Source organism: Eptesicus fuscus, chromosome 6 (genome assembly GCF_027574615.1).
Source record: "Eptesicus fuscus isolate TK198812 chromosome 6, DD_ASM_mEF_20220401, whole genome shotgun sequence".
Taxonomy (NCBI): Eukaryota; Metazoa; Chordata; class Mammalia; order Chiroptera; family Vespertilionidae; genus Eptesicus; species Eptesicus fuscus.
This window is the reverse complement of record NC_072478.1, coordinates 84,019,232-84,035,500: the sequence shown is the minus strand read 5'-3', so window position 1 is coordinate 84,035,500 and position 16,269 is coordinate 84,019,232. Positions and strand designations below refer to the sequence as shown.

The following is a 16,269-nucleotide window of genomic DNA, read 5'->3' as shown; positions in this document are numbered from 1 at the left end:
GCATTTCTTTAATGCTTATCTACCCCATCAGAACATAAACTCTATGTGTGCAGGGCCTGGGTCTGTTTTGTTCATTTCCATGTCCCCAGAACCTAATACAGTGGCCTCCCTTTAGGAGTCATCCAATAAATATTTCCTTGTTGTTTTTTGTTAATCCTCACCAGAGGATATATTTTTTCTATTGATTTTTGAGTGGAAGGTGATGGGAGGGAAGGGGAGAGAGAGAAACATTGATATGAGAGAGACATCGATTGGTTGTCTCCTGAACATGCCCTGACCAGGGCAGGAGATCAAACCTGCAACCCAGGCAGGCACGTGTCCTTGACCAGGAATTGAACCTGTGACCCTTTGGTGTGTGGCTTAACACTAACCACTGAGCGGCACTGGCCAGGGGGGAAATATTTCTTGAATGAATGCATGCATGAATAAATGAATGTGTGAAAAAATTGTACAATTTAATGAGATAGAAAGCACTAGGGAAAGATCATGCTGAGTTCATGTTTAATTTGGATATACTGAGTTCAGAAAGAACATGCGATTTCCTAGTGCAGTTTCAGCCTCCCACACCCTTCCAGAATGAATCAAATTTTTCTCTTTTGGTTCCTTGTCATAATTTACCATTTATGTGTCTGTTTCTTCACTAGTCTGCTGGGTCTGTGATGGTAGGAACAGTGACTCATCACTTTGTTCTCAGTGGACAGTTTGGCACATGGATGGGCCTACTGAATGAATGAGCTGGTAGATTAAGTGTCCCAGAGAGGGGCAAAAACAAATGCCCAAAAACCCCAAACAGAGGATGCTCCCTGCCTATGTCTTCCTCCAGCTGCGTCCCCAGAGCGCAGTGTCTAATGCCTGGCACAGAGTGAACCCTGAGTAAAGGCCTGTGGAATTGAACTGTCCTTCCTCTGACTGCAGTTGAAATATGGCCTGTGCAGTTTGGGCTACAGAATGACCTTCCTTAGGGGACTCACTTGGAGGTGCCAAGACAAGAATGATCAGTATTTCAAAATGTGGAGGGCAGTGAGGTTATCTAGTAGGAGGGAATCGGAAGTAAATCTCGTCTCTGGCAGTGGTGGAATAAAAATGTCCTACAAAACAGACCTTTCCCGAGCCAGTGTGACAGTGCCACTTCTTGTATGTGATTTATCATAAGCAGCAAAGAATAAAAACCATCCCAACTATGGTTTCTATGAGGAAATTTGAATGTTGAAGGAATAATGAATACTGAACACAGAGAATTAAAGTAATTTTGACTTTAGTAGAAGAATGCAGGCAAAACATTTTTAGGGTGATTAATGTCCTTGGAAAGTATATCTTGTAAGAGTTTTTTTTTTTAATGATAGACACATACTTTAAAAATATATATATATTTTTATAGGTTTCAGAGAGGAAGGGAGAGGGAGGAAGACAGATAGAAACATCATCGATAAGAAAGAATCATGGATCGGCCACCTCCTGCACGCCCCCTAGTGGGAATCGAGCCTGTGACCCAGGCATGTGCCCTTGACCAGAATGGAACCCGAGACCCTTTGGTCCACAGGCCGACGCTTTATCCACTGAGTCAAATGGCCAGGGCTTATAAGAGGTTTGTTATGTTTAAAGGTATAATTATGCTATGGTGTGTGTTTGGAGTGTCTTGAATGTAACGTTTCCAACAAAATAGATTGTTGTAAATGAGAAGAATTAGGTGATGAGAACTTGGTTGGTAAGAATAGCCTTAGAGATACATGATAAAGAGGTAAGAACTGTAGTTTTGCAAGCATGCTATCAAATTGTATTTGTAATTTTCTGTCCACATGTCTGTTCCTCCCACTACTCTGTCTGAGGTCAGGGACTGGGACTTGTTCATGCTGTATCCCCAGTGCCTGCAAAGAATAGGTGCTCACATGCTGGGATTGTGAGCTGGATCCCCAGTAGGGGGCGTGCAGGAGGCAGCCAATCCATGATTCTTGTCATTGATGTTTCTATCTCCCTCCCCCTTCTTCTCTCTGAAATCAGTAAAAATATATATTTTTAAAAAGTGAAAAAAAATAGGTGCTCAAAGTGATTGTAGAATGAATGAATGAATGTGTAAATGCTTATTCTCATAATTGCAATAGAAAAGGCTTAAGGATTTCTATATAACTGATATTAATAGATTTCTCTAGTGACTTCATGTCTATGTAGTTTGAATTATACACACACATTGCTTATACAAGCACATATGTGTGTATACATACATATATACATAGATATACACACTTAATATAATTTAAAAATATAAACCAATATTAAGCAAACAACTCCAGGTTCTGCACAGTCTCTCCATGGTCACTAGTGACATTGGTGGCTGCCCAGAATCTTACCTTGAGGAAGGTCAGGCAGTCCTGGTTGTCACTCTTGTCCTTATTTCGTAGGTCGAAGTTGTAGAGGGCCCGGCAAAGTGGGGGTGGCTGGGGCAGCTGCTTGATGACCTCCACAGAGCTGGCCGGGAAGAACCCACTGACTCCATTGATCTCCCCCTGGTACCAGTTCTCGTCCAGCTGTCTCCGAAGGAGGATGACATCTCCCTTATTAAACCTCAGGTCACCGGGATTCTGCCCTCGGTAGTTGCATAAGGCCTTTGCTCGAGGCACCTGCCAATAAAACATGTACTTGGCTTAGAGGCTGGAGGAACAGAATGAATCATATTAATAATTAACTACTGAACCCTCCCAATGTACTAAGTGCTAAATGCAGATCATCTTGTGGATCTGTAAACACTGAATGCAATGTTTACCACAAAGTAGGTTGTTATGAATGAGTAGAATTAGGTGGTGAATTGTATGTAGAATTACTAGTATATAGTAGAATTAGATGACCTGTGGACCATATCTTTGAGATGGACACTCTAATCATGCCCATTTCTAAGTAGGGTGACTGAGGCGCAGAGTGGTTGAATAACTTGCCTGGGGTGACACAGTTGGGAAATGGCAGATATGGGATCTGAACTCGGGCCACCTGAGTTTAGAGCTCCTGTTCTTAACCACTATGTAGGGACAGGGTTTTGGATTTAACTCCACAGCTACATGCACTTGAGTGAGTCAGCGACTCCGGGGGCCTGGACATGGACTGTGAATTCTGGCTCCACCTCTTTTCCCTTGTGTGACCATGCTCAAGCTATTTACTCTTTCTTAAACCACATTCATTTATAAAATGAGGTAATAGTAGGACACCTATCTCATTAGGGAGTTGTGAGGAATAAGTGATATTCATAATAGTTTTAGCTTATGGCTTTATACATAGTATGTGCTCAATAAATGATCTCCCTTATTATCATCACCTATAATGGAGGGCTGATGATATCAGTTCTACATATCCCTCAGTATCGATGGGAAGAAAACTGGGCTGAAAAACCCCGAAGACAGAAAGTGTTACATGGGGGTGATGCAGCGGAACTTGTCTTCAGCCTTCTCTGGAAGCTGTAAACCTCACCAGTGTTTGCATCTCTAGGAAGTGCAACTGACACATCATTAGTCAGAAATCAATCATCAATATTTAAAATTTACCTAGAGAATCATCATTTGTTAAATCTGTTGTCTGTCTAAATCATTATTTCAGTCAAATGCCTTTCTTTTTTTCCTAATCGAAACGGTTTCTTCACACAGAAATAACTTCACTCTGGTCTCCTGGAAGCCAGTTGACAAACTGAAAGTTCTCATCACTTAGGTTTAGGGGAAAGCCCGTCAGTGTCACCTGGGATTGTGCTTTACTTTGTGCTTTGTCAGCACTGGGGCGAACAATCCTCTCTCCTGGGGGCAGCCTTGCTTTTGTAAGGGGGTGTAAGAAAACATTCATTCTGTTCTTCAAGGGCCTTCTGGTCTGCAATGTTCATTTGAAAAGGCACTTCGAGAGGTTAGGGGTAGAGCCAGAACTGAAGCAGCAGCATCTTGCTGATGGATGGTAGAGTATGCTTTCCTGCTGGTCCCCGGGTACAGGAAGAGGAATCCAAAGGGGTAGGAAACCACAGGGACACAGCTCATCCTCAGCAAACCAGCGAGCAAAGATGTGTGTACTAGGAGGTTTACAGGGCCGAGGATAAATGGAATGGACTGAATAAATTATGATGCACCCATACAATGGAATACCCTACAGTTATTAAAATTGATGATGCTGATCTATAATTAATAGCATTGAGTTACTCAGAATATACTGTTAAGTATAATAGAAGAGGTTAAAACAGTTCTGTAGACTAAACATTTATTATAAATACATATATATCATTTTTTACCTGGGGAAAATGCTAAATGCTAGATGGCTATCCACCAACATTTTAAGAGGGGTTATTTCTAAGTGGTGAGATTTTTGAATACTAAAAAAATTATTTCCCTAAGTGCTTAGCTGTGTTTTCTAACTTTTCTACAATAAATTGATTGTATTGCCTATTATAATTGGATAATAAAAAATAAAATAAATAAAATTGAGGGATGAGAAGTGAAAGACATGGGAGAGGAATTTGGGAAGGAAATAAGCCAAGCTGAGTAGGATTGGCAAACCACGCAACCAACCTTTTGGACACGTTCTTACCTGAAAAATAAGCAGGTAGATAGATGCTGGATGAGAGCAAAAGATGTGTGTGTGTGTGTGTGTGTGTGTGTGTGTGTGTGTGATCTAAATGGCTACACTCCCAGGGTTGGCTGTATCAGGGACAAAGTTATCCCTCCATACTCCTTCTTTCCAATTTTCCATTGAAATAAATCACTTTTTTTTTCTGGTTACATGACTACCTAGAACAGTAGTCACATTTTCCAGCTTCTCTGGCAGCTACGTTCTGGCCAAAGGGGCCTAAGTAACTTATAGGAAGTGTTTTTACTGAACGAGACCAATTTTCTCTTTTCTTTCCTCCATTTCGCTATGTAGAATGGAGATGTGATGGCTAGAGCTCTAGCTGCCATCCTGAACAGGGAGGAGGAAGATCACACCTACAGAGGAAAGGAAGTAGTCTGGGTTGTAGAGTCAGTACTGAAGTCCTGAACTACTTTACTGCCAGACTTTTGTCTAAAAGTTAAATAAACTTCCATCTTGTTTAAGGCACTGTTATTTTGGATTTGAAAAGGAAAAGAAAGGAAGAATTTTAAAATTAAGAAAAAAAATTAAAGCCCCTTTGACTTTGTATAATAATAACATCAATAGCTAATATTTATTGAGTATTTTATCTTGTGTGCCAGGCACTGTGTTAAACATTCCACAAGATATTTATTTAATTTTCATAACAAGCCGTGATTAGAAAACTGGGCATCAGAGAGCCTAAGAAGTTGCCCAAGTTCATAAAGCTAGAAAGCGGTAGATTTAGAATTTGAGCTGAGGTCTGTCTGTCCCCAAGCCAAGCTCTTAACTAGTCAGCCAGTGTTTCTCAAAACGAAGTTTGTGGTTCACCTGAATCAGAATCTTGACAGATGTTAAAAATGCAGATTCCTGGACCCCAGCACTGACCTATTTGACCAGAATCTCAAGTGCGATTCAAGTATCTGCATTTTTATCAAGCTTCCTTGGCACCCAAGTTCAATGCTCTTTCCCCCACCCCACCCGCATCTGAGTTATATCTTTTTCTAATTAAAATGGGAGCAGCCCAGCCAGTGTAGCTCAGTGATTGAGCATCAACCCATCAACCAAGACGTCACTGGTTCAGTTCCAGGTCAGGGCACATGCCTGGGTTGTGGGTTCAATCCCCAGTTGGGGGCATGCAGGAGGCACCCAATCAATGATGTTTCTCATCGATGTTTCTCTCTATCCCCCTCCCTTTCTCACTCTCTAAAAATCAATAGAAACATATATTTTTTAAGAAAATGGGAGCAATGAAGTTTTGGTGTGGTTTTGTAAATGACTAAGCTGCTCTTCTCTTCTCTTCTCTTCTCTTCTCTTCTTTTCTCTTTCTCTTTCTTTCTTCTTTTCTTTTCTTTTCTTTTCTTCTCTTTTCTTTTTTCTTTTCTTTTCTTTTCTTTTCTTTTCTTTTCTTTTCTTTTCTTTTCTTTTCCCTTTTCTTTTCTGGAAGACAGCCAATGCAAGTGGCTTCCATATTTTAATGACTACTGAGCATGTATATAAAATTAAAATTGCACTAAATGCTTAAACCTCTTTGAAGATGCATTGACTCTGAAACCCTGAGATAGTGCCAATGGTTTTGTTGACTATAAATGACCCTAGGACACTGGTGGACTGTCCAGTGGGAGTTGGAGAGAGCACATAGCATTACAACACATGTTGTCAAACACACTTAATCTCCAGTTTTCTGACACCAAGTGCCAACTGTGGTACTTTCTTCACTTAGGATGTTAATTCATAATTGTTTCTTTTTGTTGATGGTTGATACCTTTTCCATCGATTTAAACTTATACATTATTTTTGCTCCACATGGCCAGTAGTAGTCATATATTCCCAAGCCACTGGACCACTTGAGTGCATAAATGCCCCGGTTTAATGAAATACATATATTCAGGCCTGTAAAACCTCACAGTATGAACTTGGGGTACTTCCTGCAAATGATTCTGACTTCTGGGTATTTACATGGGCCATGGTGATATCCAAAAGAAAAATGCCCTTTTACTTATAGATGATCTCATTGAACTTTGTAAAATGGCTATCATTAGTGTATTTACTCTGCCCTCCCAAACTCATCATCTTTTCTCTACATCCCCTCAGTATAGGTAAGTATCATGAAAGTGAATTGTAAGTTCTATTTTTAACACAAAGACTCTTTTTATCTTCTTTCTCTTCATTCTGGACAACCCCTCCCCTTGTATTCTCAGTTCTACATTCATACTCATAGGACACATTGCTTCCACGTTGTAAAGGAGGAGGAAGGAAAGGGGAGGGAGAGAATCTGAAAAGGGGAAGGACATGAACAATTATTGTTGTTCGGGCGAGCCACAGAAAAATTTCTGGCATTTGCCCAATGGCACTTTCCATGTATTATCTCAATCATATGATCTCAATCATAAGATGGTACACCCCATTTTATTATTGAAGAAGCAGAAGTTGTGAGGTGTTTGATGTTATAACGCAAGGTCACACAGCTTGTGTATGGCAGCCCCGAGACTGACTTAGGCTCATTTGACCTCAAAGCAGCCTGGCTCTTCATCCAGCTGAAGTCACCTAAGTGTGTATTTCTATCATAAAACTCATTGGGGGCTCTGTTTTGTAATCAAAATCGGAACAGAGTGTGAGCGTAATTTGCTTGCTGTTGGCTGCATTAGCATGAATTATTGAGCTCCAGAGCCCTCACATAAAAGTTAAGCACCTGAAGAGACTCAGCTGGTTGATTCTATCCGGTCCTCAGCTGTTCTCTCAAGGGAAAATGACTCCAAGTGCCACATCAGCAATCACCGTTGTCTTGTTGGTAACAGTGTTCATCACCCGTAAGTGTTTTCCCAAGTGCAGGCAGAAGCGGGGAAGGGGGAAGTAGGAGTGGAGGTCTCACAGCCAGGTCATTACCACACTCCCTTTCTTGGTGTTTTCCGGAAAGTCAGATAATCCAATGGAAGCTAGTGTGTACCTAAAAAGCTTTCCTTTTCTGAGATTCAAAAGACTCAAGATTTCTATGCTCCTGCAATTTTCTATTGCTGTGTCACCTCAGTAGAGTCTGAAAGCCACAAGGGTCATGCTTCTTGGAGGGATAATATATAGAACCCAGAAACAAGGAAGCAGGGGCATGTGGAGATACTCATAGTAGAATTATGTTGGAGTAATTATGAATGTTAGTAGTAAAATTATGGCAAGCATCCCTTTCTTTGTTCTACTTTAAAAAAAATTTCTTTATTGATTAAGGATTACATATGTGTCCTTATCCCTCCAATACCTTCCCATCTCCCCCCCCCCCACCCCACACACACACTCATGCCCTTCTTTGCCCTTCTTTGCTCTTCTGATGAGCATGTCATTCACTATGATCTCACCATACACACAGTTATGTGGTCCAGGCAGACCAGTTAGAGTATCCCAATCCCCCTAGCACAGTGATTGATACAGGTCAGGCATGTGCCCCAAACAGAGCCAATCAGAATCTTCCTTGAAATCTGATATATAGATGCCAAGAAGTGAGTCTTACTTTTGGATCATGAGCCTTGAGTGATGAGCTGTGGACTACCATTGGTGATATTTCCAAACCAGTAGACACACCTTCCTGATTACAGCTTCAAAAGGCAGCAGAACCAGAGATATAGTGAGACAGATAGGTAAATAGATAGGTAACTAGATAGATGGAGCCTTGACAATAAAATCTGAATACCTAGATCCAGTTGTCCTTGAAGGATACTCAGTTAAGTGAGACCATATCCCCAATGTGGTGTTTATTACTTAAACTACTTGGAGTTATTTTCTGACACTTGGAACTGAACAAGTCCTGACTAACACATATTAAAAACCCAGAAACAACCAAACTGGGCAACAATGGAGTATTCAAATAGCAGACTTCAGAACAGCAGGAGGTCTAGCTGGCAAGAGCCCTGGGTTTATTTCCCATTGGAAAATAATGAAGGAGGCATGTGGTTGATAACAGGGTGGGAGGAAAGGAGCCCAAGTAGAGCAGAACCACCTCAGTGAGGCACACAAGGGGAAAAGTGAGCTGGAGGTGAGAACACAGCCTGCTACTATGTGACCAGCTCTTCATCATGCTCTAGTGACACTTCCCACTCATTTAGAAAGGAGTTGGCCCAGTTCTCTCGAGTTCTGGCATCAGGTGAGGCCAAAATCAACATGCTGAGCTAACTGCTTGCTTCCCTGAGCTGGTCATGAGATCACCCATCACTGCAGAATGGAGCCAAGGAAAAACATCCTGGCCTTTGGCTCAAGTTATCATTCACCAGGCTATGAATTTTCTGTTGGAGAATTCCGGACTTGTGTCTGAAGCGCCTCTTTTATCTTTATCTCTGAGCCCTGAACATAAACAAGTGTTTAATAAATGCTTGATGGATGAGTGAATCTGTGAATTAATCAAGAAGCATCGAGGAATCACCATTCCTAGAGAAAAAGGATGCATGCAAGATTAATAAATATGACTGATAATAATAATTTGAAATCAGATCTATTGGTAAGAGCTGAAAAATTTAAAAATAAAGGAGAGTTTGGTTATATTTTCTAGATTGCCCTGAACTTTAATAATTTGGTGCTACACACACTCAAAAAATGTGCAATACTCACATAAACTCAGGAAACTGAGTTAAACAAAGCCACACACGTTTCTTTGCTGACTGGCTACTCAGAAGGTTTACTCTGCTGATGTGATTTTGTATTTGCATCTGGACCACTTTGCAAGGTTAGCAGAACAGGCCTTGGGAATGCTGGGTAAGGCAAATGTGACTTCCCCCGGGATTTCACTCTACTGGCGAGACAAAGGGTCAACTAACTTGTCCTGGATCCTAACTTCCTAGTCTCTGCTTAGCCAGCTGAGCCACCCCGCTTCCCTCCCTCTCTGATAACCCTTTTGGAGTAGTTTTGTTGGGGACAATGGAGTGTATATTAGAAAGTGCTGGCTGGCCCTTGAGCATGTTTCCCCTTCTCTGCTGAGGAGAGAGAACTCAACAGGATCAGATCTGGCTGCTCTTGGCCAAGCCCAGACCATCTGCTGCCTGGGGTCTTGAGTTCACTAGAGGCACACATTACTGTGATCTTCCTAAGTGTGAAACGCTGAATGTGGGCATTCGAATTTGAGGGCAGGCTCTGAGACACTCAATGTGAGCTTCTTTTTTCATAGAGAATTTTACTTGTTCAGGAAGGTACTAGGGTGCAACAGAACACGGATATTAGAGTCAAGTAAGATGTTGGCTTGCATTCTGGATTTTGTAACTTTGGCCAAATCACTTCCTGATTCTTAGTTTGGATCACCCACAAAATGGGGCCGATGCTAATACTTCTTTGTGCAGTAAACTCAGCAAGTCTGAGTTATACAACTGTGCATGTTCCAGTGAAAGTTTTAGCTCTTGACCTGAGAGATAAGCTGTAAGCTCTCGAAATATCTTGCCTGATCAGTGAGGCTTTGACTGCCTGGGACCTCGATACACACCAGAGTCTAAGCTAACAATGTGATTTATGGTGGTGGGCGTGGCTCATGCAGTACAACCTTGACTTCTAGAGGGGCTGGAGACTAAAGTCAACCACATGGGAAGTCAGTCATGCCTACCTGACCAAAACCCAATAAAAGTCCCAGGACATCTAGTCTCTGGTGAGCTTCTGTGGTTGGCAATATTTTATGGTGCTGTTATACACTGTTGTGGGGCGAAATAAGTGCTCTCTGCTCTGGGAGAGGACAATTGAAAGTTGTGCCTGGTCTCCCCTGGACTCTGCCCTATGTAGCTTTTCCCATTTCTGACTTTAATCTGTATCCTTTGACTGTAATAAATTGTAAATGTGAGTATCACACCTTTGTTGGGTTCCATGAGCCCTTCTAGTGAATCATTGAATCCCAGGGGGGTCTTGGGGACTTCTGAACACACTTTCTCATGGGTTTGTTGAGAGAACTAATGAAATAAACTCTGTTGAGTAGTTAGTGGAATGCTCTGCAAATAAGAAGTATTCAGCCTGGCCAGTGTGGCTCATAGGTCGATTACCGGTCAGGCACATGCCCAGGTGCGGGGTCAATCCCCAGTACGGAGTGCAGGAGGCAGCAGATCAATGATTCTTCTCTCCCTCTCCCTTCGTCTCTGAAATCATATATGTATGTATATATATGTGTATACACATACACACACACATATATATACTAGAAGCCCGTTGCACGAAGTTTCATGCAAAAGACCTTCCTTCACCTGGCTGCTGGCATCAGTTTTCCGCCAGCACCAGTTTTCCTCTGGCCACCTGCTGATTGGAACGCCGTTTCCTCTGGCCTCCAGCGCAATCGGCCACCCCGAGTTCCCCCAGCGCCGTTTCCTCTGGCCACCTGCCGATTGCCTCCCGCCAGCGAGATCGGCCACCCTGAGTTCCTCCAGCGAGCTCTGGGTGGCCGATCATGCTAGCGGGAGGCACTCCGATCGGCGGGTGGCCAGAGGAAAACTGGTGCTGGCGGAAAACTGGTGCCGGCAGCCACACAATCAGCCACCCTGAGTTCCGCCACTGGCGCCTTCCGCCGGCCCCATGAGTCCTCCCCCAGCGCCAGCAGGAGGAACGCCAGCCCAATGGGCCACCCTGAGTCCCGCCCCCAGCCTCCCAACGGCCCAATCATGGGTGTAGAGGAGTGATGGTAATTTGCATAGTACTATTTTATTAGGTAGGATATATATATATATATATATATATATATATATATATATATATATACACACATTTATTATTTTTTTTTCAATAAACAAGGATACTTAAGAGATTTTTCCCAAAGGAGGAGAGGGGAGCAATGAGTTTGCTGTTACAATTCTGGCCAGATTTTCCTAACCCTACTTGTTATTCATTCTTTCTTTCAATAATTTTTTTGAGTGATAACTATGCCAAACATTGTGTAGTTGGAGAAAGAAAGATCAAACTTATAAGTAAATAGATAAATATATAATTACAACTTGGAGTAAGTTTTATGGAGGAAAAGAATAGGGAGGTTAGAGATACTGAGAGTTGGGAAGGGAAATGATATAAGTAAGATTCTTATTATTGGCCCTATCTTTGTATCTAAAACTCTATTCTGTTCTGTGATTTTTGTCATGTACTTCTCTCTTTATTTCTCCTTTCCCCAGTCTCTGTCTTCCAGTCCTAGGTAGAGAGCTAGGGCATAATAGCTCTCCAGTTCTGTTCCTTATCCATCTCCTGACACTTTGAGTCAGTGGGCATGGCCTTCTTTCCTTCCTCTCTTAATAAAATATGAATTAAGCACTACTTTCCCTTAGTTCCAGGATATGCCAGACTTCTTTCCTTTGATTCCTGCTGCCCCCCCCCAGCAGGGTCCTATAGCAGGAAAAAGGTGAAAGAAGCAGGAGTTGACACCAGTGGGCAGAGAAAGAACAACTCAGAGTCGTCAGCCCCTTTAGCATGATTTCATTTTCCCCTCCAAACATTTCTCTAAGATTGCTTTGGGGTGATCTCATTCCCCCATCATAGGAGGTAATCCCAGACATGTTCATAGCCATATCCCTGGCTCCTGACATAAGCTGGTTCTTAATAAATAGCTTGGGGTTGCTTTTGAAATGGGTTGGGTGCCAGGTCCCAGAGATGTTCAGTGAGATAGCACTGAAATTATCCAGAGACCCAAAGCATTTCCATTGCCATTGCTTGCTCCAGGAGGGCCCAGGGCACCTGTGAGGAAGGGCTGGAGGTACTGACAGCTTGAAGGACAAGGGGAGGAGCTATCTCATTCACCCCAGGAGGTAATTCTGCTCCCTTCCATTATCCACATTTCCAGAGTGAGCTTTTGCTAAAGGTGTGGCGTCTGGTACATGAGTCTCTTTTCAGATGGTTTGAGAAACAGCCAGACCCACCATGCAGAAGGAGGAAAGATGAGTCAATGACCCTTCCACCCTCACCTCTTCCTCTGGCTTAGGAAAATAAAGCTTTCGTTACATGGTCACAGGCTTTCTCCCTCAAGTTGTGTCTCTCTTTCATCCCCATGTAAAGATTTCTGGAGCTGAAGGAGGAATGACTAGTGACAACATGACCCAGGCAAACAGTAGAATGTTTCTGATAATGGGGCCATGTGGTCTGGGCGCTGGAGTTGACCCCTAGATGTGATGCTCAGAAACTTGTGTCTTTGAGTGACGCACAGAACCTCAACTGCAAAGAGATGATTTTTTTTTACATTTCCTTCCAACTCTAAAGATAACAGGATGTTAAGGTGAATGATCAATACTCCAGGAGTATCTTTACAATACCACAGAAATAAAGGTGATGGATTTGAAATGGAACCAAACTGGCAAAATGTAGATAACCATTGAAATTTGAGTCATGGGTAGAAGGCAATTTATTGTACTATTTTCTCCACTTTTGTGTGTGTGTGGTCCTCCTTAGAACGGAGGTGCAGGTGCCACCAGCAGGCCAGACTGCAGTGATGAGGAATGAAGTGGCTGTGAATGCTCCCAGACCCTTGGGGACAATGACTTTGAGGATGAGAGCTAAAGTGGCTGGGCTTGTCTTCTATTGTCAAAAAAATTACATCTTGATTTCAAATGGATTACTTAGTCTTCATTGTTAAGACTTGCATGTGTGTGTGTGTGTGTGTGTGTGTGTGTGTGTGTGTGTGTATTTACATATATTTGCACTTTAATTTGGTGGTAGCAAGGGAAAAACCTGCATGGCCTTTGTTGAAAGCAGCAAGCCTGGGAAGTGAGAACTCTTCCCTCTCAGTGCAGTTATCCTTGAAGCCAAGATGTTCATCCCAGGACCTTCTGCAAATCTGCAATTTATCTGCTTCCTTTAAATAAAAATTCAGATCATTCCTTTCATTTATACCAAATGGAACAGATATAACCTTGGAGAAAAATTACCTTGCCTGCCTATAGAGTTGGACCCCATGTTAGGAGTGAGTGTCTGTATACTAGAAAGATGCTAAAGATTCACATGTCATCTGTCCCACTAGACATAGGGTCATATTTTCAAGTAGAAAGCTTGAATTTAAGGAAACCCTCTGGAAGTCCCTGAGATATGGAAACTGTCTTCTATGATTAAGCTATAGAAGTGTCTCAGCGGTTTTTGCAATCATTTTTCACTCTGAGATAGAGTCTGTAGTCCTCCTAGGAATGTGAGATATTGCAGGATGTGTGGACAGTTCTTTCTTCCCATAAGGTCATATCCAGATAGGAGACAGTATCCTTGGCATTGCCTCTGTCTTCTGCATCTTTGTCTCAGAAAGCCTTTACTGTCCTTGAAGGATGAATTGGATCTCTTTTTTGTGAGCCATCTTTCCCCTATCACAGAACTCATCACCTTGTATTGTAATTGCTGGTTTACTTGTCTGCATGTTCACCAGATTTGAACTCTGCATGCTCTATGATTGTTCATCTAAACTCCTAAAACCTGGCAAAGCGATGGCATCCACTCATTCATTCAACAAATATGTACCAAACACCTATAATAAGTAAGCCAGACACAATGTGTGCCTTTATGGGACTTACATTCTGGCAGCACCTAGTAAACACTCAATAAGTATTGGTTGAATGAATGAATGAATGAATGAATCAATATTAAACCTCACTATTCCACTTAACCCTAATTTCAACTTTGATATTTTGCCATCTCTTTTTCTGACATAAGATTCCAACATGCCTGCCCAGCCGGCATAGCTCAGTGGTTGAACGTCGACCTATAAACCAGGAGGTCACGGGTTTGATTCCCGGTTAGGGCACATGCCTGGGTTGTGGGCTCGATTCCCAATGGGGCATGCAGGAGGCAGCCAATTGATCCAATTGATGATTCTCTCTTATTATTGGTGTGTGTTTCTCTCTCTCTCTCTCTCTCTCTCTCTCTCTCTCTCTATCTCTCTCCCTCTCCCTCCCTCTCTCCCTCTCCCTTCCTCTCTGAAATCAATAAAAAATATTTTTTAAAAAAGATTCTAACATGCCCAACTAGTTATTTTTCCAAAATTGGGGAGTATCCAGGCATAGCCACAGATACAAAAAATATTTTTCCAGGTCATCCTTTACAAAAAGGCCCTCTTATTTAAAACGTGCTTTGAGCTTTCCATATCCCAGTTTTCCCAAAGGATACCTGCCTGGGACACTCCTCTTATTGAAGACTCTCCCCGCCCCCACATGTCTTCTACATCAAGTCTATAATCTCTACTGCAGGCGGCCATGATGAGTGACAAAAATTGCCAGCTGGTAGGAAAGGGAGCAGAAGGGAGCAAGGAGATATCTTTTTCTGCCTATTCAGAACATTGAAATCCAATTTATTGCTGGCCACTTGAGCCAAAGAAAGCAGCTCTCAGCAGCTGTTGATCTGAGAGGCTCCAGCTCATTTCCATGACCTGGCTGTCACACTCCTCCGGCACGTCTGGGAGTGGGTCAGCATGAAGCAGCAGCCCTCCTGTTCTCTTCCCGAAGGCCTGGCCTTGGGTGGGCCTGTTTCAGAGGGCAGAAAATGTGATAGAGTCACTCTTTCAAAAATCTTTTTTTCTTGTGGGTGGACATTCCTTGGTAATTGCTGCCCCAGGGTTCCTCCTCTTCTTATTACTCTTGCCCTCACTCAGTGGTGTGCTGGTAAACCAGCTGGGGGTTGGGGTTTCTGATATGCGTCAATTTCCATGGTGTAAATACTCCCCCTTTGACTACCAACCTGATGTCACCGAGTATGGAGTTGGGAAGACATAAGACTGTGTGTTACTGCCTTTCATGTTCCAGCACTACCAGATAGCTTGCTGTCTAACTGACACTCACTCCAGAGGTGAAAGGTTGCCCTAGACTAGCACCATTGTCTTTCTTACAGCTGGGATTTTAGGACATGGTTGTAAAATCCTTTTGCATCTGTTTTGTCATTGGGCTCTGACCACAACACTGCAAGGTAAGAATGACGATGCATATTTGGTAGAGGAGGAAACTGAGGCACAGGAATATATGACTTGCCTCAGCTCACATAGCTGAGGTTCACTGTTCTTCTCTCTCCACTCTTGACTCTGGCCATTCTCCTCTCACACGGCCCATTGCAGCCAAACCGAACATCATTTTGTGCTACCAATGCCTTGGTCACTCTCACTCCTTCAGTTCTTCCCAGAATATTCACTCTGAAGTCCACCCTCTCCCTCTCCTGCCCAACTGTTGCTTGTCCTTTAGGTCTCAGCTTAAACATCATGTCCCTGAGTGTCCATGTCAGGGTCAGGGATCCCTGCCGTGTACATTTATGACTCTCCCTAACACTTCCATCACAGTTATTTGTCAAATGGTGTTGAAGTGGCTTGTTCATGGATCTGCCTCCTCTACCAGACTGTAAACTTGGCGAGGGCAGACACTTTCACCACTGAGCCTAGTGCCAAACACAGTGTTTGGCCCGATAAGTATTTTTAGAAGAAAGGGATTCCTGAATGATGGCCTCCTAAACTCAAATTCACTGAATGCTTTGTTCTCTGAACTATCTCCCATCAGGGCCCCATAGAATCCACTTCCTCATAGATTGGTTGAGGTTTTCTCAGGAACCTGGGAAGGCTCCTGCCACAGTGCTCAGCCAGCCAGACTGCTCCCTTGTCAGTTGCAGCTGCTCGCCTCCCCTGCCTTGCCACGGCCCCTCTGGGCTTTGCAAAGTGTCGCAGAAGCAAGCTGAGAAACCTGTTTGGTGTGCTATGAAATGTGCTCATTACACGCATGCCAAGACAGAGACACAGGAAGAAGGCTCCAGCCAGGAGCACCTGAACCTTCG

General features: G+C 42.9%; 2 protein-coding genes across 6 annotated transcripts in view; one reads left to right on the top strand and one right to left on the bottom strand.

The window, feature by feature from the left end:
• The window catches only part of GRXCR2 (glutaredoxin and cysteine rich domain containing 2), a 118,423-nt gene that overhangs the window by 13,896 nt on the left and 88,258 nt on the right, over nucleotides 1–16,269 (top strand). The window lies entirely within an intron of this gene.
• SH3RF2 (SH3 domain containing ring finger 2) overlaps nucleotides 1–16,269 on the bottom strand; it is a 119,201-nt gene that overhangs the window by 65,250 nt on the left and 37,682 nt on the right. For all 5 annotated transcript variants that reach the window (XM_028146184.2, XM_054718010.1, XM_054718009.1 and 2 more), the window contains exon 3: nucleotides 2,346–2,615. In XM_028146184.2, the coding sequence (XP_028001985.1) occupies nucleotides 2,346–2,615 (270 nt within the window). The remainder of the gene's footprint in view (nucleotides 1–2,345; nucleotides 2,616–16,269) is intronic.